Source organism: Artibeus jamaicensis, unplaced genomic scaffold (assembly GCF_021234435.1).
Source record: "Artibeus jamaicensis isolate MK-2021 breed Jamaican fruit bat unplaced genomic scaffold, CSHL_Jam_final contig_797, whole genome shotgun sequence".
In the NCBI taxonomy this organism is placed as follows: domain Eukaryota; kingdom Metazoa; phylum Chordata; class Mammalia; order Chiroptera; family Phyllostomidae; genus Artibeus; species Artibeus jamaicensis.
In genome coordinates, this window is record NW_026521977.1 from 28422596 (window position 1) to 28448820 (window position 26225).

At 40.8% G+C, this 26225-nt stretch overlaps 1 protein-coding gene across 14 annotated transcripts in view; it reads right to left on the bottom strand.

Annotated features, from left to right (window-relative positions):
- The window catches only part of AMBRA1 (autophagy and beclin 1 regulator 1), a 179668-nt gene that overhangs the window by 130853 nt on the left and 22590 nt on the right, over positions 1-26225 (bottom strand). For 9 of the 14 annotated variants that reach the window (XM_053673120.1, XM_037166186.2, XM_037166187.2 and 6 more), the window contains 6 exons: positions 17926-18179; positions 17502-17560; positions 16812-16995; positions 15986-16158; positions 14738-14804; positions 12742-14192 (listed from right to left, as the gene is read on the bottom strand). In XM_053673120.1, the coding sequence (XP_053529095.1) occupies positions 12742-14192; positions 14738-14804; positions 15986-16158; positions 16812-16995; positions 17502-17560; positions 17926-18060 (2069 nt within the window). In that variant the 5' untranslated portion in view covers positions 18061-18179. The remainder of the gene's footprint in view (positions 1-12741; positions 14193-14737; positions 14805-15985; positions 16159-16811; positions 16996-17501; positions 17561-17925; positions 18180-26225) is intronic. The other 5 variants (XM_037166190.2, XM_037166189.2, XM_037166188.2 and 2 more) reach the window with 3 other exon arrangements.

Here is a 26225-nt window from a genome sequence, read left to right on the forward strand (position 1 = left end):
ATACCTGAAGATTATTTTGTAATCTCTGGGTTAATGTAACAGGCCCACACACTAAAGTCGAATTTGCACACATGAGCATGTTTTCAGGAGTGTTCCCAAAAAGGATATGCTGGATTCTCCCTCCACCCATAAGTATACAGGAAATACAAGAGGAAGAAGGGAAGCCATCTGCACAGCTCTAATGGGCTGAGACCAATTACAATACGCAAAATATACTATACAAACAAAACCCGATACACCTGGTGTTATTGTCTTAGCAAAACCTCCAACGCACCCTTTAGACTGCTACTCTGAGTACAGTGGAAAGGCAACTTGAAGGGGGAAGAGTGACTACATGGGAAGTTGCACCCCATGTAATATTTGCAGCACACATATAGATCCCACTGTAGTCCCTGTAGCACTCCGAGACTCTGAGCTGACAGACGCGATTACATCTTTTCAAGTTCTCAGTGTGCACAAAGCACACAGCTTGCTCTACATCATTCAGCCTCCGAGAGAGGGATAATGGAGGATAATTTAGATCAGCCTAACAGGCGTTAATTTGACCTGCAGTGGGGGAAGGGCTGCTTGTCAAGCATACTGTCTCCAGGACCTGGAGGCGTACATCCTCTCCAGCTTGCAAACAATTTTGAAGACATATAGAGCGAGGCTGGAAAACCTTTGCTTCAGGGAAGATACCATAGAAAACAAGAAGCTCTTTATGCAATCATGCCAGCTCTTAACCACCAAAATAATCCTACAAGAGCCAATACTTAGGACCTCTAGTACAAAGTACAGGGAGAGGAGCCCCCTTACCTAGCTCTTCCTGGCCCTCATTATCATAATGCCTTCTATTACAATAGCACCTGACTCTCTTCCAAATCACATTCACATAAAGCATGGATTAGTAAACCACTGCCTGCCAGCCACATATGGCCTCCTGCCTGTTTTGTATGGCCCACAAGCTAAGAAGGGGTTTTACATTTTTATATAGCTAAAAAAATATCAAAAGTAGACTATTTCATGACATGTGAAAATTATATGAAAATCGCATTTGTCCAGAAATAAACTTTTACTGGAACACAGCCACACTCATTCACTTACATACTGTCTATGGCTGCTTTCACACTACAACAGCAAAGTTCGATACTTGCAACAGAGACTAAATAGCCTGCAAAGACTAAAATATTTACTATCTTTCCTTCACAGAAAAACTTTGTTAACCCTTGATAGAGAGGATATAAGTAGGGGGTTACACAGAATTCAAAAAGGCTCAAACTGGGCAGGTGAGCAACAAAGGTGAAAAAGATTAACCACAATGGTACCTCTCTCTTCCACCCTATCCTCACCCTCACACTGTCACAGAGAGACATGGGTTTTCTAACTACCCCTAAAGACAAATAAGTCAAATATATTTTACTGCCTTATGATGGGGCAAGAGATACCTGGATTCTCTTATCATTTAACAATACCCAAAAGAATATGTGGCCCAAAATCAGTAAGCAGTGAATTTCACAGATAGAACCAAGGTTGTATCTCCCTTATAAAAGGCTGTTAAGAAGAAAAGTACATGAACACCTACCTCTAGGTGGCAGGCATTCAGAATTAATAAAATGGAGGTCCTTCTCAATGTTGAAGAGCACATTCCTGAAAAAACCAGTGCTACTGAGTTTTTCTACTGAGAAACCTTAAGATTTTTATGGGAGAAGAAAATAAAAACAGCAGTAGGAGTTCCAATCTATAAAATTATGAATATCTATAAAATAATGTTCACTAAAATAAACAGAAAATAGCTCTGACCAGTGTGGTTCAATTGCTTGGGTGTTGCCAACATGTGGCTCAATTGGTTGGGTGTTGCCAGCAAAATGAAAGGTTGCTGGTTCATTTCCCCATAAGGGCACGTGCCTGGGCTAGGGGCCAGTCCCCAACTGTGGTGTGTGTGAGAGGCAATCAACAGATGTTTCTCTTCCTCTCTAAAAATAAATATTTTTTAAAAATAAAAATAGTAAATAGAAAACATGATTTTATACATCTTAGTAATAATGAATACTATTCAATGAATTTTCACTTATCATTAACAATGTTCATATCTTTGGCCCCAACAACTGTACCTCTAAAAATTCATCCTCTCTACAAACACCTGTACAGTACAGAAAAGATGCTGCAGCAGTGTTTTTTGAAAGCAAAAAAGGAACAATCCAAATGCTACCAAAGAGGGAACACATTAAATTAATTATGGTGCATCCAACTGTTTGAATACTATACCGTTATTTTTTAAAATGTAACATTTGCCCTGGCTGGTATGGTTCAGTGGATTGAGCACCAGCCTGTGAACCAAAGGGTAGCTGGTTCAGTTCCCAGTAGGGACACATGCCTGGGTTGCAGGCCAGGTACCAGGTGGGAAGCACGTGAGAGGCAACCACACGCTGATGCTTCTCTCTCTGTCTTTCTCCCTCCCTTCCCCTGTCTAAAAATAAATAAATAAAATATTTTAAAAATAATTAAATAAAAATAAAAACAAAAATGTAACACCTATATAGATTAACATGGGAAAATGTCCAGATATATTAAGCAAAATGTGTAAATAAATAATAAACCGATTTACAAATTAAGGAAAAATGTGTTTTCATTCACACAGAAAAAGTTCTGGAGTTAACAAAAATTGTTAATAGTGGTTAACATTGTGGAGGACATTCACTTTATATGTCACACATTTCTGTAATGTTTGTATTCTTGAATTCTATTCATTTTTAGAGAGGGGAAGGAGAGAGGGAGAGAAACATCGATGTGTGAAGAGAAATATTTCTCTATCGGTTGCCTCTCACACACCCCCCGCTGGGACCTGGCCCACAACCCAGGCAAGTGCCCAGACCAGGAATTAGTTTGCAGGACAATGCCCAGGCATGCTGACCCACACCAGTTGGGGCTGGACTCTTGAATTTGTATTAGTTTTATAAGCAGAAAAAATGGACACCTGAAAATTTCCATTTATGATCCCCTGCTCACTATAAATTTTTCAGCCCCTTCCCTTTTCAGTCAATAACATGCCATCATGATTGGGAGAGGGGGAGTGACAGGGCTTTATTGTAGATAATGTGCCTAAGAGGCTTTATTTCTTTTTTTGTTTATCAACTCTTCATCCAAACATTTAAGGCTTACCTAACTCTGACACAATCACTTACTCCTGCCTTCTGGTTTTCACCAGTTGCTCAAAACAAAATTAATCTAAAAAGTCTATGGATGTTGGCCTAATCCTAATTTAGTCTATTCTCGGTTAGCAGCCAGAATGAACCCTTTAAAATATAGTATCATTCTAGTCCACTTCTGATGGCTTCCTGGATCACTCAGAATAAGAAGTAAAATACTTAGATGGTTCAAGAGGCCCTGCATAATCTGGTTTCCATTTCCTCTCTAACTTCACCTGTATCACTCCATCCTTTGCTGTGCTCCAGCCAAGTGCCTCGGGGATTTTGCATTTGCTCTTCTGTCTAGAATGCCTTTGTCCCCGATATTTATAGAGGTTACTCCCTTGCTTACTTGAGGTCTCTACTCCAGTGTCCCCTTGTCAAGACTTCATCTGATGACCCTTTTTAGTACTGCCAACTTCCACCCAAGCACCCTTTACATTTTAAAATATTTTCTCCATAGATTTTGTCATCACCTGGCAGCTTAAATAATTTCTTTTTTTATTGTCTGCCTCTTACTTGAATGAGAAATCTATTGCTGGTGCTTAAATCATATCTGGTACACAGTACATGCTTAGTAAATATCTGTTAACTGAATGAATAAACAAATTGATCAGAGTAAACTTTTCACCAGTCCAATTTCCAAGATTATAACAAGAGCCATGCTCAGCAAGGAGCAACCCTTATTCATACTCCTCAGCTTCTTGCTCTAAGGCCTACCTTTTAACTTCCCCCTGCTTTCCTTATGTCTCTAAGCTAAAGTGCTTAGCCCTAGCCAAGTAGCACAGTTGATTAGGGCATCATCCAAACACACCAAGAGGGCAGGTGTGATCCCTGGTTAGGGCACATAAAAGAAGCAGCCAATGAAAGCATAAGTAAGCAAAACAACAAATTGGCGTCTCTCTAAAGGCACTACATTGCTTAAATCTCACCATCAGTTTTGTCTTTTTGATTTTTCAATACCTGGCTCTCTCTTTTTCCAACAGGAACAAGTCATGATTTTCCCATTCTACAAGGGATTCTCCCCTGTTCTTCCCTATTCTTTGTTCTTGAATGCTAAACTTCTGAGAAAGAAGTTGAAAGTTAGGAAGGGTTTGTTGTAACTTGAATACCAAAAATTAATTCCAATTTTTAAAAGGCATAATTAGAAGTAAAGCAAAACTCTCTCTTAATATAAGGAATCTGCCCACACCCTGGAAAAAAAGAACCTAAAATCATTTCAAAACCAAAAAGATTTATTCTAATGATGCATGGCCCCAAAACAAAAAACGGTAAGCACCTACTTTCTTAAACCCAAAGCACCCTACTTCTAAGCAAATTCAGTGAACACCTTCTACAGAAACCACAAGCAATACAAAGCACCAATGGGAAAGAAACACAACCATCACATTTAATTTTTGTTTATCCATATCTAATTTGGATGTTATCAAGACTTTATCAGGACCAAATATATCATCACTGAGACTTCTGAGAACCTTTAAGTAGCAAAGCAAAACAACAGCACTGAGCCCTGGATGGCGTAGCTTAGTGGATTGAGCATGGGCTGGGAACTAAAGGGTTGCCAGTACAATTCCCAGTCAGGGCACATTCCTGGGTTGCGGACCAGGTCCCCAGTATGGGTTGTGGGAGAGGCAACTGAGGCAACCACACATTGATATTTCTTTCTCTTCCCCTCTCTCTAAAATGAATAAGTCTTTAAAAAAAAAAAAAAAGAAAGAAAGAAAATAGTGTTAATTTAAAAAAAATAGCACTGACTGACAGATATTAGTATCACTGAAAGGTCAAGCCAAAGACCAACAAAATGGTCTCAAGAGGAAGCTGTATAACATGCAGGCCCTGAGTCATCAATGGGAGAAAATATTAAGGACAGCTGACCAAGTGCATAAGACTTATTACAAGCTTTAGGACAACCAATACACAAGTCACAAACATGGCATAACAGTGAGACAGAGGAATAAACTCTAAGTCACTTGAGCTCAAGTTCTAAAAGGTATCTTCCATGCACTCTAGGTAATTCCAATTCATTTCATCAACGAGTACTTGTTGAACCAAGAACTCTCTGTAAGACTAAAGGATATAATATAAGAAGGGTCTTTCTTTTTTTACTAAAAAAGTCAAAAAGGATTTATACCGCACACTGAATCATAGGGCATATAATTTCAATCCCATGTGGTTAATTCAACCACCATTTTCTGAGTACCTACTATGTGTGTCAGGTAGTATTCAAGGTACAACTGGGACACAGACATAGTCACTGCCTTCAGAGAGCTCACTGGCAGGAAGGGAAACAAATACATTTCTGTCATGGGTGCAATGTTACAATGAAGTGTCTATGTCTAGTACACAAGCAGCAAAGAAGAGGAAATGATTTTTTCGGAGCAGTCACGGAAGGTTTCCCAAAGGAAAAGGTGACAGCTGTGCTAGATCCTGAATAATGAACTGTGTGCACTCCCCATCCACAGAAACTGCTCGAGTTGGACACCTCTCTGTACTACAATCTGAGAAAATAGGTATCTTCCTAACCTAATTTCTAGGTTGCCTTCTTCCTCTGTGAACCTACAACCAGCCCTCCAAACATATCCATTTATTTGTATCAATGATGCTTCTGCTAAAAGCTCCCTGGAGAATCACCATGTGACAAGAGCTGAAGGATCAAACAAGTTAATTGACCTATGAAGTCTCAAGAGGCTTCAGATTGCTCCAAACTCCAAAGCCAATTCCCTCATAAGTCTAAAAAAGAGCCTTAGAAATCTAATAAGGGCTTCCAACTCTAACTTTTGATGTCCTAGACCAAATTTTATGCTATAACCATCCATGTCCTCCCCAATTTTTATCTATCATGAGGGAAAGGGAAAGACCAGAAGACATCAATTCTCAGAACACACTCAATCTTACTAAATACTTCAGACCTAAGGCCTTGTTACCTATCTGGAGAAGGAATGAAGAAGCAATTTATTTGGGAAGGTTTAGCTCAGTTTTGAGCTCCCACTTGTTGGGATTTTAACAGTGAACTTTCCTAACTTGGATCATCCAGACCACACTAGAAGGGCTAATCATGTAGTTCTGTGGGCAATTAAAACAGTGGGGTTGTTTTTTTTTGAGTCCCTAGAAACAATTGTATTGGTGACATTTCTACCCAGAGACAATAATTACAAATGATCTGTGAGACCTCCAATTTCTTACAATGAGACCTGACTGAAGAACCACTCAATTGATGATCTACAACAGCTGAGTTTTTTTTTTTTAATGTTTGAAATTTGCATGTTCTTTCTTTTAAAATTTTTTTATTTATAGCTTTTAGAGAGAGGACGGGAAAGAGGAGAGAAATGCCAACTTGTTGTCTCACTTATTTATGCACCTACTGGTTGATTCCTGTACAGGCGTACCCTGATTGGGAGTCAAACTCGCAACCTCGGTGCATCAGGACAATGGTCTGATGAACTGAGCCACCCAGCCAAAGCAAGAACAGCTGAAGTTTTGAGGGCAAAAATGGCTGTATGAAAGAACTAATTTCAAATGAAGTGGAGGAAAGAAGAGCCTCCTTTGGTCCCAGGGATTCGAATTCCACCTTTGCTACAAGCACCTCTTTAAAGTTATTTCTTATCTCTGCACCTGAGTTTTCTCATCTTAAAAAAAAATAAAGAGGTTGTTGCCCAGGCTGGACTGAGTGCCAGCCTGCCAACTGAACGGTTGCTGGTTTGATTACCTGTCAGGGCACACGCTTAGGTTGTGGGCCAGGTCCCCAGTTGGGGGCTTGCAAGAGGCAACCAAATCAATGTATCTCTCACACATCGGTGTTTTTTCCCCCTTTCTCCCTCCCTCCCTAAATAAAATAAAAAGCGGTTGTATTTTCAAGCTCTAGGCTTTCTAGTTTTAAGATGCCACTTAAATAGTTTTCTCTTTCCTAATAGCAGCCTTTCAAGGACACAGGTCTCCTGCTTTAAGGAGTCATAACATCCTGATCTTCTAGTAGATCCTGGGCTATCTAACTCCCTCCCCCCAAAAATTTTCTTGTAGTAAAGCAAAGGGCCTGTCAACCAAATTATAAGCTGGAGTAAGACTGCAGAGAAGGCTCTCCTTCCACTGCAAAAGGAGACAAACTGTACATATTATTACCACCCAGCAACATAGACCTACACTAAAATACACACCATTGCTTTAATTCTCTCACTATTTGCAACGCTATTAATTCTATCAGAAACACCAAGGATCAACACATGCCTCTTTATTCTCTTCTCTCCCCTCTTACAAGGCCAAAGAGCAAATCCTCTCTCTTCCAGTAGAAGGTACACCGTACTATAAAAACACCTTCTTTTCTTCCCTAACATTCTATTCTAGACTAGTGGCAGCATCAGCAGCCCAACACTGACACCTGCTGGGGAAATCCAAACAAAGGCTATGTACTGAATTATAATCAGCTAGAGAATGTTGGCCCCTTTAGTAGAACAGAAAATGCCAATTAGCACCTATTTCTATTAGTGATTTACAGAAATGTAAGCCACCTAATTCGTGAGGAAATGGTAGCCCTTTTGTGAAGAATGTACACTCAGAATACTTAAAAATATACCTTATTTCCTGCCCTGGCTGGTATGGCTCAGTGGACTGAGCACCAGCCTGCAAACCAAAGGGTTTGCAGTTCAATTCCCAGTAAGGGCACATGCCTGGGTTGCAGGCCAGGTCCCCAGTAGGGGACACACAAGAGGCAACCACACACTGATGTTTCCCTCCCTCTCTCCCTCCCATCCCCTGTCAAAAAGTAAATAAATAAAATATGTAAAAAATATGTATTATATACACCTCAGTTTTTAGTAGCATGTCAGCACTCAGGGTACACTTCATCCTAGCGCATCTGAAAGTGATACCATAAATAATGTAATTACTGCATTAATATAGAATTTTACAATGATAACATGTATCATTTACATATTTTAAAATTTGAAAACTGGCCCTGGCTGGTATAACTCAGTGGACTGAGTGCTGGCCTATGAACCAAAGGGTCACTGGTTCAATTCCCAGTCGGGGCACATGCCTGGGTTGCGGGCCAGGTACCCAGTGGGAGACGCACAAGAGCAACTGATGCAGATCCTGGTTCCAGGGGTCCCCAGCATTATGGATGAGATGAGACAAATTCACATGAACTACCGAGTCCTGTGGAGGAAAAGGGACAGCGCAGCTTCTCTCTCAAGAGGAGAAAAAGCCTCGGAGGCCTTGGCCACCCTCTCAAGAGGAGAGTGCCTTAGTCATTGTCAGGCAGTAATGTCAAACAATAGATAACATTCAAAGAACTCTGAGGACTTATTCTGAGTTGGGGTCAGATAGTTAAAGGGCCATAAAATTTGGGGGAACAAACTCACTTCCTGCTTGGACCCTTTTCATTTAAATTGAGGGTATTAACAAAGTAGGTTTCATAGGATTTTATGCATTCTTTCTTAGGCCTGATTGCCCTCAGGAACCCATCCTTTCCAGCACAGGGCCGCACCCACCTCCGGCATTGTTTCAAGCTCAAGGCACTGTTTCAGGCTTAAGTCAGGCAGGGGAAGTAAGGCAGCCAAGAGATTTGGAGACTTCTTGTAGACAGAATGAGGACTCAGGCTATGTCAAAGCTGAGCGGTGAGGGTCCATCGCCCCCTTTTTCTATAGCCCCCCAAGTCCTTCCCTGCAGGCCCCTTTGTGATCATGCTTGTCTTAGGTCGTCCCTCTTTTGAAGAATCTTACTGGTCACTGGCTAACCAGTCATCCGGCCAGGGCCAAGCAGGGGGAAGAAAAAGGGGGCAGAGGTAGTGCCCCTACAAGGAAGATAAGCTTTGTCTCCTAAATGGCTTATGGACCCAAAGTCCTTTACTCAGCCTTGGCCATGGGGGATTAAGCTTCTGAAACCAGGCAGGGCAGTTCCCAACAGCAACCACACATTTGATGCTTCTCTCCCTCTCTTTCTCCCTCCTTTCCTCGCTCTCTAAAAATAAGTAAATAAAAATCTTGTTTAAAAAATTTTAAAACATATGGAAAATTGCAAGATGACAAGGGACTTCCTTTTCTACAACATATATATATTTTTTAAGATTTTATTTATTTATCTTTAGAGGAGAAGGGAAGGAGAGAGGAGAGAAATATCAATGTATGCTTGCCTCTCATGAGTCCCCTTCTGGGAACTGGCCTGCAACCCAGGCATGTGCCCTGACTGGGAATCAAACCACGATCGTGTGGTTAGCAGGCCCGCACTCAATCCACTGAGCTACACCAGCCAGGTACAACATATATTTTAAATGCTAGAACTTTATTTAAACCACAGACACATTGTTTTTATTCTCTACAAAAATTTTTGGTAGATCCTTACTAGTTTCCCAACTTTAAAGTGCCTGTTTTATTAAAACCTCAGCTGCTTAGGGAGTCATCCCAATATGGCAAGGTTGGGGGTTCAATCCCCATTCAGGGAATATATAAGAATCAACCAATGAACGCATAAATAAGTAGAACAACAAATCAATATTTCTCTCTCTAAAACCAAGAAATAAAAGATTTTTTTAAGAAGTGATCATTAATATTTTAGTCACATGTGGCTGGCTATTTACATTTAAATTAAAAATTTTAACTTTAAATGTAGTTCCTCAAATAACAGCCGCATTTCAAATGCTCACTAGCCACATATGGCAAGTGGCTACCATCCTGGACAGCACAAGTATAGAACATTTCATCACTGTAGGAAGTTTTATTGGACAGTATTTCTCTAGAGAAGCATATAGGGAATGTTTTCAGACAAAATGATATAACATCTAGGTTAGGGACATTGGATAGGGGATAAAAACAAAGATGCCTAGTCAAGTGCTGATGAGTTCTGAAATCAAGTGATTGGTGTATGAGAGTTTGTTTACTATGCTTTTCTCATTTTTATACATTTGCAGATTCCCATTAAAAAAAGGTTAAAAGAAAAATAAATAAAAGTGGATCACCTAAAAATGAGATTATCCTATTAGGAATATGAGATCTGTTAAAAAGGCCAGCCATTGTTAATATAACGCAAACAGTTTGCACACCAATATAACCTGGCAGCCTCGGACAGTGGCCTGGAATATGCATGTGTGAACAGTGATGACTTCACAGTACCAGTCAGTGGGGGCAGTAGACCCCATTGAGCGAGCATGTGTACTGTGTGCCTATCACAATCAAATGACTGAGCAAGTAGAGCAATGAATCTGTATCAAATTTTGCATTAAGCTTAAACAATCCTCTGTGGAAAGTATTTGCACGATTTGGAAGGCCGTAGCTATGGGCAACTGGTGACTGGCAGCTTCATCACGACAATGCACCCACTCATATGTCATGTCTTGTATAGAATTTTTTTGGTAAAACATCAACTCACCCAGGTGACTACAGCCCAGATTTGGTGCCCTGTGACTTCTGGCTTTTCCCAAAACTAAAAAATCATCTTTGAAAGGGAAGAGACTTCACACCATTGATGTGATTCAGGAAAATACAATGGGACAGCTGATGGCGATCAGAACTGTGTAAGGTCCCAAGGCACCTACTTTGAAGGGGACAGAAGTGTCATTGTCCTGTGTACAATGTTCTTGTATCTTCTTCAATAAATGCCTCTATTTTTCATAATGCATTGCTGGATACTTTCTGGACAGACCTCCAACACCACGGAGGGCAGCTTCAGTCATCAGAGTTCAAATTCCCACTCACTGACCTATTATGGGGCCTTTAACAAGATACTCCACTTCCCTAAGCCTCACTTTCTTCAACTGTGTAAGGTGGGAAATTTAATACCTGCTTTGCACAGTTGTTGTGGGAATTAAAAATAATTAATGCAAAGCAAGAACACATTATCTAACACACAGTAGGTCCTCAGGAATTGATATCTCTATTACCAAACAGCAGCATTTATTTTAAACCTCTCAGGTATTTCTCAGAACAATGAAGAGGACCTGCCAGAATGGGATAAACAAAGGCTGAGCAGAAGCCCTCGGTGCCAGGGAAACAGGAAATGGTAGGCTTTTAGAGCAGTAAATGAAGAGAGTCCCATTATGGCTACCTTTAATAAACTTTTTGAATGCCAATTATATGTCAGACACTGTGCTTGCTATCTTCTCACTTCTCCTGACAAAGATGAAGAACAGAGTCCAAGGATTCAGATATAAGGCAAAATATTCCAAAGCTAGGACTTTGAGAGCTGCTAATCCAGAACTTGCCTCAATCAAATGGGCATAGTAACAACCTCTATTACTTTATCTTTTACATCCAGCCAACTTTCCCCCTTCTCCCCTTAATAACTACCTATTATCTTGTATACACACCATGCCCTTTCCTCCCTTAATATGTCCTGTTCCCATAATAAAAAGTTCTTTCTCTCTCTAAATCCTACTCATCTTTCAAGACTTAATTTTGATACTTCCCTTTATCTGAAATTATACATTTAATCTCAGTAACATACAATGCAATATTCAGTCATCTACATTTTAAAATTATTTCATGTAAATAATTCTTGCCCCTACAATAACACTGTATACTTCCAGTGGGCAAAGATTGGGCATTTGCTTCTTTTGTGCTCCCCACCATGCCTAACAAAGTTCTGGAACAATTATAACCACTCAACAAATGCTTATTAACTGGGTCCTCTCTAAAGCATCCTCCCAAAATAACAAGTACATTGTGTACACAACCCATATTCTCTCCTTTGCCTAAAGCTTATGTCAGAGAAATTTCAGTTGCTTCAACAGAGGATATAATGCAGAGCAATATGCTGTTTGGATCCAACAGGCGTATTTTGGGAGTTTGTGATTACGCTAGATTTGACCTTTACAGAATTACAGAAAGAAGTCCCTAATAAATCAAGGTAGTTGCGCACACAGCCATACATAGAACATGTGGTGGGCGATGGACGACACCCACTCTGTTTCTTCCACGAGAGTTGCCTGGGATGCTGATCCGAGTTTGGAGAGGGCCTTCATTCTATGAATTATTCTTCTTTCACACCCCAAGGTGAATGTCCATCTGGAAGATCTACTCAAAAAATCTTAACTAAGTAACTTAACTTGATGTTGAAAAAGTATATATCTCAAAAAATATGAACAATTCTTGATACATTATGTATTACTTTCTTTTCTCTGTCAAGATGCACTGTTCCAAAAGATAAGATTTAAGAGGTGAGCACAAAGCAACACAAGAGGAGCCAATACACTAATTTCTAGGCATATGGGGAAAATTTCTTATTTCACAGGAACTAGTCCTGAACATAAAATCCTTCAAGGTCAAAAGGCTAGGCAGAGGATGTCAATGGTTCTCTCACCTCATCTCCTCATGCTTCTCTAACCTAATCTATACTCTCTTATAAGGCTAAAGGGCACATGAGCTTAACCAGAAAAGGAGCTGGCAGAAACAACTGACTCATACTGCTAGACCCTATCTACTCTCTGCCACCAGAGCAAGATATTCCAAGAAGATGCAATGGAAGCTAGGGAGAGCTGAATCAATGCATGGGTCTCAGACTCTCAAGAACCAGCCACAACATCTGTAGGACTGAAAGAAGAGATGTAAGGAGAACAATAAGAGATGTAGAAGACTGAAAGCACCCACTTACCTCCTGAGTGAATCTTCCTCAGAGCTTTCTTCAGGCATATCCTGATGTAAGGCCTCCTGTGATACAGTTCCAGTTCTGCTGGACTGGGTGTAAATTCTTTCCCAGTGGCCTGTCTCCTGGTTGAAGGCCACCCCCACAGTCCTCTCCTCCTGCGGACTAGCAGAGCTGCTCAACTCCAGCCTGCTGGAGCTGGGCGTTTGGCCCTCAGTCCGCTCGAGAGGTGGCAACTGGCTGCCACTCGATGGCATGCCCTCAAAGGTACTGGAGACCTGCCAGGATGAGCTGGCCTCGCCAGAGTAGTTAGGTGTGGTTCTTTCCCAGCGCAGGGTATCGTTGTTGAAGGTCAGGAGATTGTGGCAAGCACGACAGTGATTCAGATGGCCACGGGATAGGTTAGAGTTGTTCTCACTGCTGTGTGGGGTGGGTTGGTGGGAAGGGCCTGGCCTCTCAGATTCAATGTTATTGTTGAGCATTTCCTGGGCCTGTTGGGTCTGGGGGGCTTCCCCATTCAGGCTTTGGTCCAGCTCCTGAAGCCTATCATACTCCAAAAAGAAGCGTCTCAGGTCACACGGAAGCTCATGGCGAATGCTGCCCGAGTTGTTTTGGCTGGAGCCACTCCCTCCATCCGACTCAGCTGCCAACCCAGAAGCTGGAAAACCCCTCCCCTCTGTGGCTGAAGTGTACACAGATGCTTGAGAGCCACCTTCCTGCTGCCTTAGCACAGACAGCAAACTCACCGAAGAAGCACTGGTCCTGGGCGGGGGCATGGATTCCGCCTCAGGGCGGGAGTTCAGACTGAGCACTGTCCGGGTCCACTCAGATCCTGTCAGCCCAGGAGCTATATCTCGGTGATACCTAGAAGGGTGGCTAGACAAAGGGCCTCCCAAAGAGCGACGGGTGGGACCCAGACTGAGGTTGCGGAGCGTGTTGCCGGCAGTGCTGCTCTGGACTGTACTGAAGGCAGACGGCCGGTTCAGGAGGCCCTGGTCCTGCTGCGTTGATGAGGCCTGCTCCGGGGGATGGAAGGGCTCGGTCTGTACAAAAGAAAAGGAAGGGATAGTAGCCCTGGCAGAAGCAGGGGGGACACTGTCCTGGTGTGGCAAGAGGGAAGGAACTCGAGTGCCAGAGCAACGGCTGCAAAGGCACAGGATCCCAAGGTGCTGGCAGCACTCAGCTGTGGGGTAACTGACCCGCTGTCGGAGCCTGATGTAAGCGGAAGTCCTGGGGCGCTCCGTGGAGGGCTGAGGGGGAGGCGGTGGGGGTGAGGGGGTAGCAGAATCTTGCACTGTGCTTTGCTCTCCCACCTGGATGCCAGAGGAGCGAGAGGACAGCATGTGCAGGAAATTGTGGAGGAGAGGCGTCCGGCGAACTGGCTGTGACTGCAGAAGGGCACGCTGACGGTAGTGGGATAATTCTGTTCCATCTATGGGGATCTCTGGTTCGTCATCACCCTGAAAAGTGGACCAAGGTGGGGTGGAAGCAGAGCAAAGCAGTTAGGTAGAACCTCCAGGTAAATAAGAAACACTACTGATAATCATCCAAGGAAAACCTTCATGGAGCAACAACTCTACCTCTGAAGCATGGAGAATTGGCTTCATTCAAATACAGAATCATCATATGGTTATGAAGTTATTCACTTCCAATTAGCAACGTTTCTGAATGAGTACAGCTGACAAACCAATTCTCCCACAAAAGGCATATCCATAACACAGAGGCAGTGAGGACAGGCAACACGTTAACCAACCAGAGGCACATGAAAGACAATCAACACTGCCTGGTTACTTCCAGTAAAGCGATCACTCAGGGGTTTCAGAACTGACTCCCCTGTTGTGATTACAGCTGTAACTCTGAATGTACAATCTGAAGCTCATTTTGAATCTTGGCTGGAGAGAAACACTTTGGCATTGAAAATTAAAGTCCAATATAATCAGAATCAGAGTACTAGTTTAAAAAATAACCCACATTTACATGGAGCTGGAACTGCTTACTGACTTACCTGCTGATTAGAGGGGTTAACAATTGCTGTGAGTAAGTAGTGTCCAAGAGGATCAAATCTCACTAGACTGAAAACAGAAGACAGACAGAGACATGCATAGAGACTATGTTAACTGAGAAGAGGCCAGTATTCAAATTTACAGTGATTACTAGCCACTGATGTCAATTTACTCATGTATTCACTTCACTCTAAAGATTTTCAAAACTTTCAAAGAGATTAAAATAATAAGGCTAAATACTTCTTGTTTTATCCTCACACTTACCACAATAAGGGCATTTGTAGCACAAAAATAATTTCAAAAAACATCTAGCTTCTACCCCAGGAACCACTACATTAAGCACACACTTGCTCATCTCTAAGGGTTCATCATAATAACAAAGCATAGAACTTGTGTGCCACAAGTTCAGTTCTTCCCTCATATGGCAGCTACACTGGCAAGAGGCATGAGATCTGGTAACAAGGAACAGTCTCAACATCAAGTAACATAGCTGAATCTACAAGCTAGCCTAGAGTAGCTTATATTCAACTCTATTACCAAAAGGAACAAAGGAAAACAATGCATCAACTTTAATCCAGGTAATGTGTGTTTTGATCTTAAAGGTTAAATAAATATCAACTGACATGGCTGATGCATACTTACATCTTCCTCCTCCAATTTGATAAACAGATAACCAGGGATGAGCAATTATCCATCAAGCTACCCACCACCTGAACACCCTTCAGGTTTCTCAAAAAAAGGGCTCTCTTCCAAACACAGATAGCTTTGAACCTAAGGAAGATTTTAAAGACCCCAATCTTCAGAGACCGAAAGAAGAGGCCAATAACGAACAGCTAAAATGAACAAAATGAACTGCTTCCCAGCTAATTGGCCAGCTGCTTGAAAAGTAGGAGGATCCCTGGCTGGTGTAGCTCAGTGGATTGAGTGCAGGCCTGCAAACCAAACAACTGTGCTTTGATTCCCAGTCAGGGCACATGCCTGGGTTGTGGGCAAGTTCCCAGTAGGGGACACATGTGAGGCAGCCATACACTGATGTTTCTCTCCCTCTCTCCTTTCCTTCCCCTCTAAATAGAATAAATAAATTTTTAAATTAATTATTATTTTTTTAAAGTAGGAGGAGCTGCAGGGATAAGAACCTGCAGGGATAAGAACCCCGCCCTGATCGGGGATAAAAATCTGTCTCATGAGTGTAAATGTTCTCTGCCATGCTAATACTATGGCAAGTATCCACTGGTAGGCAGAGGACTCACCGGACCCGTTCCATCTCACTAGCTGTTTTCACCACAGCAAAGGGCTCCCGTCGACTCCAATCCCAAAAGTGGATCTCATTGGCAGTGGCAATCAGAAGAAGCTGAGCCGTAGGGTGGAAAGCCAGAGAGGCAATGGCATTGTTGCTATCTGTGAACCAGCTTTCACTGCCACCCTATGAATGAACCAATCCCAAATATTCTCAGGTTACAAACTGTCAGCAAAATGGGGTGTCAATCTCAAGATAGATCCTTATTTAAGGTAAAATGACTACATAAGGGCCTACTTTAAATGTCCTCTATAAAACAATGTAGAAAATCAGTGATCGAGCAGTGTCACCAATTTATCAGAAAAATATTACTGTCTGCTCACTTCTCTAAGTCTTATATGAGCCACACGCAATGAACATCAGCACAGTTCTTGTTTCTGAAACCTGGGAAAACTCAAGCTTGGGGCATGACACGGTGCATAACAACCCACTAGGGGCACAACAACCCACTTGGGGCATAACAACCCATTCTCTAGGACAAGGGGCACATTGCTTTAACAATCATGATCAGAGCACAGTATAATCCTTACTATATAATATGACAAAAACCCATCTTGAACATGTCTTATAGAGCACGGGCAGATGGAAGAACACTTAATAGGCTGCTCAATGTAGAATGGAGGCCAATGGGCAAAGCTTGCTGTCAATCAAGTGGGCAATGACTACCACTTACTTGGATGTAGTACTAAAAACCTGGCTAACCTCTCCTCCAGAGAGTTAAGAACCCAATGATAAACAAGTCTCTTCATTTAGAACACCAAAGAAAAGGAAATACGTACATGTAGATCCCAAATCCTAACCTCCCCATCCAGGCAGCCAGAAGCAATAAGGCCTGAGATGGTAGGATGGAAAGTGACACACCACGGAGTGCGGCGGTGTCCGATCAGAGAATGAACACACTTGCCAGTCTTCACCTCCGTAATATAGATGTTATGGTTCACGTGGGTAGAGGCCAAGAGAGTCCTAGGGAATCCAAGAGCACAAGTCAGTGTACACGTGGGTGGATAACAAACTACCAGCTTTGGACAACACAGAAAACTGGTACTATTCCCCATCCCAGCATGTAAAAAACCTACGCCTCAGGCACTACAAACAACAGAAATATTCTAATGTTTACAAGTTTCTGAATTCTCCACACTGTCCCCAACTGACATATACCCTCTTCAGTGACTATTTTTTCTAGATGGGAAACAATTACATCAGTGGCCTATATCACACAAGCAAAAGATGGTTATTGAAAAACTTTCCAAGTTTTCACCCTCAATGTTCATAGTTTTCTTCGGTTATTCCCATTATTTTTCATTAGAACTGTTCCTCTACGGTCTTTCCATTTCTGATACACTTTCAAAGTTCTACTCATACAGTGCTTCCAAGAGCCTTTGGGGATTTGACTTGCAAGATCAAGTTAGGTCACATATACAGAAATCCATGGTGTCACAAGTCTTAAGTTATAGATAAATATTAGTTACCTGTCTGGGCTGAAAGCCAGTAAGAAGGTAGAGCGTGGGCTATCTGGCAGTTCTACTCTCTGGAAAACAAACAAAAAAAGGTTAAAACACATTATTTATAATCCTTTGGCCCACTCTATCTCAAAAATACACGAACATGTCTAGATTAGTATTCTCAGTGTAAGTTTAAAAACTGGACATAATGATCAAACTAAAAAATTGAGAAAGATAAACCTAAATTACCTTTAGGAAAAATGTCTAACTCTAAAAAAGATATCTCTAGCTTGTAAATTCTTCCAAATGTGCTTTTTAAAAAACCTAAGTTAGATAGCATATCTATTTTCCTACACAAAATAAATTATACTCCAGCTCTATGTTATCAACCCAAGGTCCCAATCTCCTGTCACTTCCACAAACCCTATGTCAAATATAACCATTATTTTACCTTGCCCTCCCATTTCATCCACCGGGTCTTATCTTCCACCAGCTCCTGCAGAAGCCGCTGAGCTCCAAAGGCCCGAGTGCCCCTTTCTCGCCCCCAGAGTATGCGGACAGCATTCTTCTCCGGAACAACCTTCATAGTGCTCAGTAGCCACTGTCACACCAGGCACAGGAAGAAAAGGAGCAAGCAACAGCTCCACACGCTGAAGCAGCTAAAATGAGGCCATTCAGATCCTTGTAAGTTGTCTTCATGGAAATCTAAGGCATGAATGTCAATGTCAAAGAACAGGTATCCTGCAATCGGAGAAGGTTCCCATTGCAAATATGATTCTAGCTCAAAGAAGTAAATAAGCTTTTCATATTTAATGATGCTTTCTCAGAAAAGACCCTTTCCCCAGAACTTTTCTTCCAAAAATATTCTTCCTTAAATCCCTCCCATATTCTCCATAGCTTAGCCTTTTATGCAAAGAACAGGCCATTCTCTAAAGCAGCTACTGTATTATTATTTTATCAGGTAGAAAGAATTTTTGCTACTAAAATAAAGATCTAATAACCTGTCAAAAATAAAACATAACACGAGCCCCACTGTTCTGTGCCACACTGCTTCCCTAGTCGCAGGCACCCCCTCTTATCACTTGGGTAGCCTTCAAACTAAAGGACAAGAAACAGATTTTAAAAGGCTTACTTGAGGTGTGGTTTTTATGTAGCAGCTTCCATCCTATCTCCTACCTAAAACCAGATGCATAAGGACTACTCTGAAGTATCTTTCTCACTTTCTTTTTCTCTTCTCCAGTAAAGTTTCAGAGTAGAGAATAAAGGAGAAGAGAATAATAAGTATTTTCAGTTCCTTTTTCTTATCCAACACATCTGAGGGCATAAAATTGTCATAATAAAAATTCAACTAAAATGTCAACTAGCAGCAAAATATACATATGTGCAAAAATTACATTGTGGCTCCTCTATGCAATGGAATATGCAGCCCAATAAAATGGCATTTCAAAGGAATCTATATGTTATTCATTGCAGCAGCCTCTTCAACTCTATTATAAAAAATTTCAAAAATACAGAAAAACTTTTAAAACAATAGAATAAACATACACTATTCACCACTCAGACTCACAAATTGTTAGCCCTGTCTTGTGTAGCTCAGTGAATTGACCACTGGCCTGTGGATCAAAAGGTCACGGGTTCAATTCCCAGTCAGGGCACATGCTGGGTTGTGGGCCAGGTCCTCAGTTGGAGCATGCAAGAGGCAACCATGGGTGTTTCTCTCACAAATCAATGTTTCTCTCCTCTTTCTCCCTCTCTAAAAAAATTAAGTCTTACAAAATTATTAATATTTTGTTAAATTTGCTCTATCCATATCCATGAATAGAGATATGGCTATACATGTGGTTTTTTTCTCATGTTTTTCTGAACCATTTCAGTAGGCATCAACACACTCTAACCCTATACACCCTACGCATCTCCTAGGAATAAGGACATTTAGCTTCATAAGCAAACCAAATATTGGGTTGGCTAAAAAGTTCATTTAATTTTTTCCATATGGATGGCTCTAGCAATGTTTAGTTGTTTTTAACTTCATTGGAAACTAACTATCTGTCTACCTATCTATTTATTTATTTATTTTTATAGATAGGGGAAGAGAAAGAGAAAGAGGAAGAGAAACATCAATGTACTGGTGATATATCCATTGGTTGCCTCTTGCATATCCCCAACTGGAGACCTAGCCCACAACCCAGGCATGTGCCCTGACTGGGAATGGAACAAGCAATCTTTTAGTTGGTGCAGGCTAGTGCTCAATCAACTGGGCCACACCAGCCAGGACAAAACAATGTTGTTAGACTGTATTGTGACAGCTGGCAGGCATTATCAGCGTACATCTTAAAAAAACATCAAAACTGGTGAGTTTTTGTGCAGCAATTTTAATATTGAAAATGGAAGAAGATAGGCAACACTTTTAGCATATTATGCTTTATTATTTCAAGATAAAAACAACTGAAATGCAAAAAAAGTATATGGAGAAGTGCAGTATATGGAGAAGGCATGGAAACTGATCAAAATGTGTCAAAAGTCGTTTGTAAAGTTTCTTGGTCCTACTGATATTTTGGCCAAATAATTCTTTGCTGTGGGGCTCTTATGCATTGGAAAATGTTTAGCAAAACCCTTCTCCTCTACCCACTAGAAACCAATAGTGGGAGATAGCCAACATACTCAAATTATCCGAATCAATAAAGTTACTGGTGAAAATGAAAAAATGTGTCTGTCTTTTATTATACTGAAAAAACTAAACAGACTTTTTTGGCCAACCCAATACTCTTATCACACCAATTACGTAATACTTGGTCCTCATTCAAATGTCCCCAACTGTCTAAAAATAGGTCTCTAATAAGTTGGCATTTTTTAAAAATTCAGAATTAAATCAAGACTCAAGCAGAAAAATTGGATACCATGTCTCTTTAGTCTCTTTTATTCTAGAATGGTCTTAAGTTTTGTTTTGGTTGGTTTATTTGTCTATTTATTTACAACACGAGCTTTTTAAAAAGACAGGAATAGCTAACTTGCAGAATGTCTAACATCCTAGTTTTATTATTTCTTCACAGTGCCATTTAGCTTGTCTTTTTATCCCTTATACTTCCTGTAAACAGAAGGTTAGGTCTAAAACACTGATTAAAGTTAAGTGTTTTTTGGAGAGAATGCTTCATGGGTGATGCTATCTATTACTTCCTAATGCAATATATCAGGTGACACATTTTCAGACTGTCCCACTTAGTTGAAGTTGATAACTTATGTGATCACTTGGCAAAACATGATCACTTGTTGAATCCATAGCAGCTAGAGAGAGCTCCCTTTATAAAGGTGTGTTTTTCTCCCTTTACAATTACTAATCTGTGGCTAACATTTGGTACCACATGAATATCCTATTCCTCCTTAACCTTTTGCTTACTGGTTTAGCAGTCACAGATGCTTCTTTCTTAACTATTCCATTTGGAAGCAGAAAAATGTTAGATTTGCTAATGTCATCATTGTTTCTCCAATAATTAGCTTGCATTCTGGAGAGGACTATCCCTTAATAACTGTAAATGCCTAATCTTTTGCCTTTAATTACTATTTCAGTCTTACTGTTTTTAATAGCAAGAACTGGGGACAACTTGAGTATCCATCTAAAACGGAGTATATATGACTGATCTACATAAGGAATGGTCTTTCAGTACTGTCAGCAAGAGATTCCCCAAAATGCATTGTTAAGAGAGGGAAAAATCAAGGTACAGAACAATATATGTAGTAACACTACCTTTTTAAAAACTTTTTTTGGAAACTTACTTTTCAAATTTTATTTATTTTTAGAGAGAGGGGAAGGGAGGGAGAAAAAAAAGGAGAGAAACATCCTTGGTCAGGGTGCCTCTTGTATGCACCCTGACTAGTGACCAAACCCGAAACCCAGGCATGTATCCTGACTACGAATCAAATACATGACCTTTAGCTTTGCAGGACAATGCCCAACTGAGCCACACCAGTCAGGGCAGTAACACTACCTTTTGAACAAGAGGAGAGTCTACAGCCATACCTCCCCGAATGCTCCTGATCTGGTCTGAACAAGAGAAAAAATTAACAGTCACTTATTAGGGGCTGGGGGACAAAATGAATAGAGAGTAAGAGAGATGGAAGGAAGACTTTCATCTTGCTTGTTCAGTTTATGTCATTTTTTATTTTTGAAATGTATTGCCTATTAAAATTTTTTTGAAATATTTAATGATGTGAAAAAATCAGAATACAAAATTACGTACACAATATGATCCCCATTTTAATTTTACAAAGATCTTGGAGCCCCAGCTGGTATGGCTCAGTGGACTGAGTGCCATCCTGTAAACCAAAGGGTCACCAGTTTAATTCCCAGTCAGGGCACATGCCTGAGTTGCAGGCCAGGTCTCTTGTTGAGGGTCATGTGAGAGACATCCAGACATTGATGTTTCTCTCCCCCTCCTTTCCCCCTCTCTCTAAAAATAAATAAAATCTTAAAAAAAATAAAAGCTCTTGGAGAATAATAATACAAAAGAAATATAAGCAAATAATAACCGTGGTTATCTTTGGATTGGTGGGAACTCAGGTGGTTTAATAATTAGAAAAGACAGTGTTTTTACTTTTTAAATTTAAGAACTAATAAGTGCTTGTTGTAAACAGTCAAACAAAAAACTGGCTCTTTACATTGCATGAAAGGCTGCAATGTAAAAAGTACACAACTAGATGCATCCAAATACAGACAGGAGCAAAAATGTTTATAGCCTGTGCTGAAAGGAGCGTCAGCCTGAAGTATTAAAATGTAGAAAGCCAGAAAGATTCTTTGGAAAGACACAACTCCAAGTTCCTACTCACATACAGCACACAGTTCCCTGAAGAGTGACAAAGGAACAAACTCTAGCCTGTATCCTCATGATATAGCTACCACCCCTCATTAGTAAATATATGAATATAAATATGTACACACTGAAAGTGTCAACATGCTGTAATAAACCAAGGATGAACTAACAGGAAGGAAACAATCTCCTTGATGACCCCAACACTCATTTAAAACCAAAAGTGTAAAAGTGAAACTTCCTCGCAGCAGAATAGTTACTAACCAGAAAGATGCAGAAGTACAGTTCACATTCATTCACCTTCAGCCTTTACTGAGTCTAATCCTTTTTGAGCCTATAATTCTTTAACCTAATACAGAGAATTTCAGAAGAAATTAGTGGGGTTTTTTTTTAAGATTTAACTTATTTTTAGAGAGAGGGGAAGGGAGAAAGAAATGGACAGAAACAATCATTTGGTTGCCTCTTGCATGCCCCCAACTGGGGACCTGGCCCACAACCCAGGCATGTACTTTGATGGGGAATCAAACCCATGACCCCTCAGTTTGCAGACAGGTGTTCAAGTCACCTAGCTACACCAGCCAGGACCATTAGAAATTAGTTTTAAGGGTCCCTTACATCTAAGCACAGCATAAAAGTACTTTCAAAGAAATACATTTAAACTATTTGTAATTTGCTAACATATGAAAACAGCAGCAGTCTAATTCCTAAAAAAGAAAAAAGCTGACCTCAGACCTGATGTGATTGAAGAGGAAGAATAAAATATAGGTCACAAATACCATACGATTCAGAAAACTGTGATGCAGCCTGGAGTTACTACAGGTATCAGAAGAAAGAGGAAAGAGCTGCTATAAACACTGTTTATCAAGAAAACTAAAACTAAAGCTTAGGATTACCAGAGAGCATGTCTATCAATTCCCAGGGACCTAAACACACTGAAAGTTCAAACAAGATAAGGTCTGACTGATGCCAAGAAGTCAAAGGGACTAAAACAATTGTACAGTTCTCCTTTTGTCTGAAGAAAAATATTTGCGTGTGTTTCTTTAAAAGGATAAGGTACTTCTCCCCTGATACACTCTTTAGAGCCACAAGAGAAGAGTGTTTACTTAGTCCTCTATAAAGAACAAAAGGAGCTTAATCAAACTGAAGTCAGACTAACTGTAATTTAGGAGGAAGTGCCAGTCAAGTGTGTTTTTCAATCTTTTTAAAAAGGAAGAAGAGGCCCTGGCTGGCGTAGCTCAGTGGATTGAGCGCGGGCCTGCGAACCAGAGTATCGCGGTTCGGTTCCCAGTCAGGGCACATGCCTGGGTTGCAGGCCAGTTCCCGGCAGGGGACACATGAGAGGCAACCACACATTGATGTTTCTCTCCCTCTCTTTCTCCTTCCCTTCCCCTCTCTCGAAAAATAAATAAAGAAAATATTTTAAAAAAAAAAAAAAGGAAGAAGAAACAAAGTTTCCCAATATGCCAAGGCTGCGGGGTTCGATCTCTAGTCAGGGAACATGCAAGAAGCAACCAACAGGTGTAAGTGGAACAACAAATCAATGTTTCTCCCTCTCCTCCCTCCTCCCCCTCCCTCCAAACCTTCCTCACTCTCTCTAAAATAAATAAATAAAAATAAAACAAACAAAAACCCAACAACTTGGAGCTGTATCTGCAATCTGGCTAATAACTCAGACCCCCAAATCTTCCCTTCCAGTAGCATTCCAGGGTATGAATCAGAAAACTATTAGACCTGGAAGGGAGTTCATGGAGTGCAATCGACTCATTTATTGGAGTAACTGCATCTCTCCCAACTTCTGGTTCCCTCCTCCACATACTGTTTCTCTCCTATTTCATGTACTAGTCTCTCATGAACTAGGCCCTCAGTCAATGTTTCACTGCCTTACAATATCAATTGGAAATCTGCTTGCTTTATATTTTTAATGTTCATTTCTCCAAGTGAAAAAAATTAAATAATGCTAATTTAAAAAATTAAAATCCCACTCCCTCCTTTACAGAAACTCATTTACACAGTTTTTTAAAGAAAAGGGGACTTCAAACCCTCTAGCCAAAAATCACTTTAAATTTGATAAAGTACCAATTGAAACTAGATCATAAATTCAGCTACTATGTCTTTATCCTACAAAACTACAAACTCCATCAAAGAAAAGTAACCTGTCAGAGAATAGATGCCACAGTAAATTTACTTTTCTCTAGCAACTAGGATAGAATATAAATCTTAAAATATATAACAGAGAATGTGATTGTGCTTTACTCTGTTGAATCTGTGCATGCACTTTTGTCAAACATGAAATATGACCCAAATATACCTGTAGACATAAAAACAAAATGTCCACGCCTGTAGAGAATTTTTATGAGTTTATTTGAGCAAAACTGACAATAATTGCCGGAAGCAAAAATCTCAATGAACTGACAAAATGCACCCCAAATGGCAGTTTACACATTAGAATAAAAGGAGGAGATATAAGTGGGTGGTTACATGAAATTATCAGTGTTTGATTAAGGGGACAGAAAAAAGCAAAACTGGGAAATCTGACTGGATAAGGAGCAAAACAAAGATACACATACTTCTTTTACATGGGTGGATATAGGACATAGTTAACATTTACAGCACAAAGAGTGGTATTTGACCACTCTTGGTCACAAAGAGTGACCAAGATACATGAGTAGTTCTGTAGTCCTGCAGTCTGCTTTAGTGGGTATGCCACCCTAAGGGGTCAGAAAAAGGGAATTACTCTGACATTCTAACCGTATGTTATCTTAGATACAAAAAGACAAAAGACAGGCTCACTTGGGGTAAAATGATTGACCCTGTCAAGAAATTAACAAGCCTAGGATGTCACTACCCACCATGATCCACTTTTAGTTACAAATTTTTATGTTCAGACCATTCCTGGTTACTTTTGGTCTGTGTTTGCAGGGCTTGGCACGCTGGCCTCCCCTAAGCTTGGCAAGTTTAGTGTGTGGCCCCTTTTCATCCACATACCTGAGGGGAAAAAAGGAGTCCTCATGTACAATCTCATGACTGATCCTTTCCCACCCACATGGCAGACCAAGTGCTAATGACCTCCCTGCACTGCCAGAGTTCGCTCCAAACCAGTATTCTCCATAACTAACTTAGTTTAACTGCCTGTGATAGATCCTCTCCAAAGACAGCAGCCACCAATTCCTTCCTACACTACACCCATGCTGCTCCATCCATTAAGAGATGATAACAAAGTTCTCTTCCCTTGAATCTGGGCTGACCTTATGACCTATTTTTTGACCACAGAATGTAGCAGAAGCAATGATGTGCCAGTTCCAGGCCTGGCAGCTTCGACTTTCATTCTTGGAAACCAACCACCAGGTTGTAAAGAAACTCAGTATGTCCTGCAGGAGTGCTGGACCAAGTCGAAAGGCCCTGGATGATAAAATATCACTTGGAGCCCTGGCTGGCATGGCTCAGTGAATTAAGTGCCAGCCTGTGAACTGAAAGATCACTGGTTCAATTCCCATTCAGGGCACATGCGTAGGTTGCAGGCCAGATCCACCACTTGGGGGGGGGGGGGGGGTGAGAGGCAACCAATCAATGTATTTCTCACACACTGATGTTTCCTCCCTCTCTTTCTCTTTCCCTTCCCCTCTCTCTAAAAATAAATAAATAAAATCTTTAAAAATAAAAAGATACCACTTGGAGAGAAAGAGGCCATATGAAACACTATCAAGGTGCCAGACCAATAATTTGAAACTCTACTGAACACTTTAACCCAGCCCAGCCACTAGACAAAGGAGTGACTCCAACAGATCCCACACTGGGCAGAAAGACCATCTAGTTCTACCCAAATTCCTAACCCTGAAATGTAGGATTGTGAGAAATAATAAATCATCACTGTTTTAGGCCACAAACTTTGAGCTGATATGATACTGTGCTTTGTAATAAGAAATACGTATTTGGTCTTCCTTCCCATTTC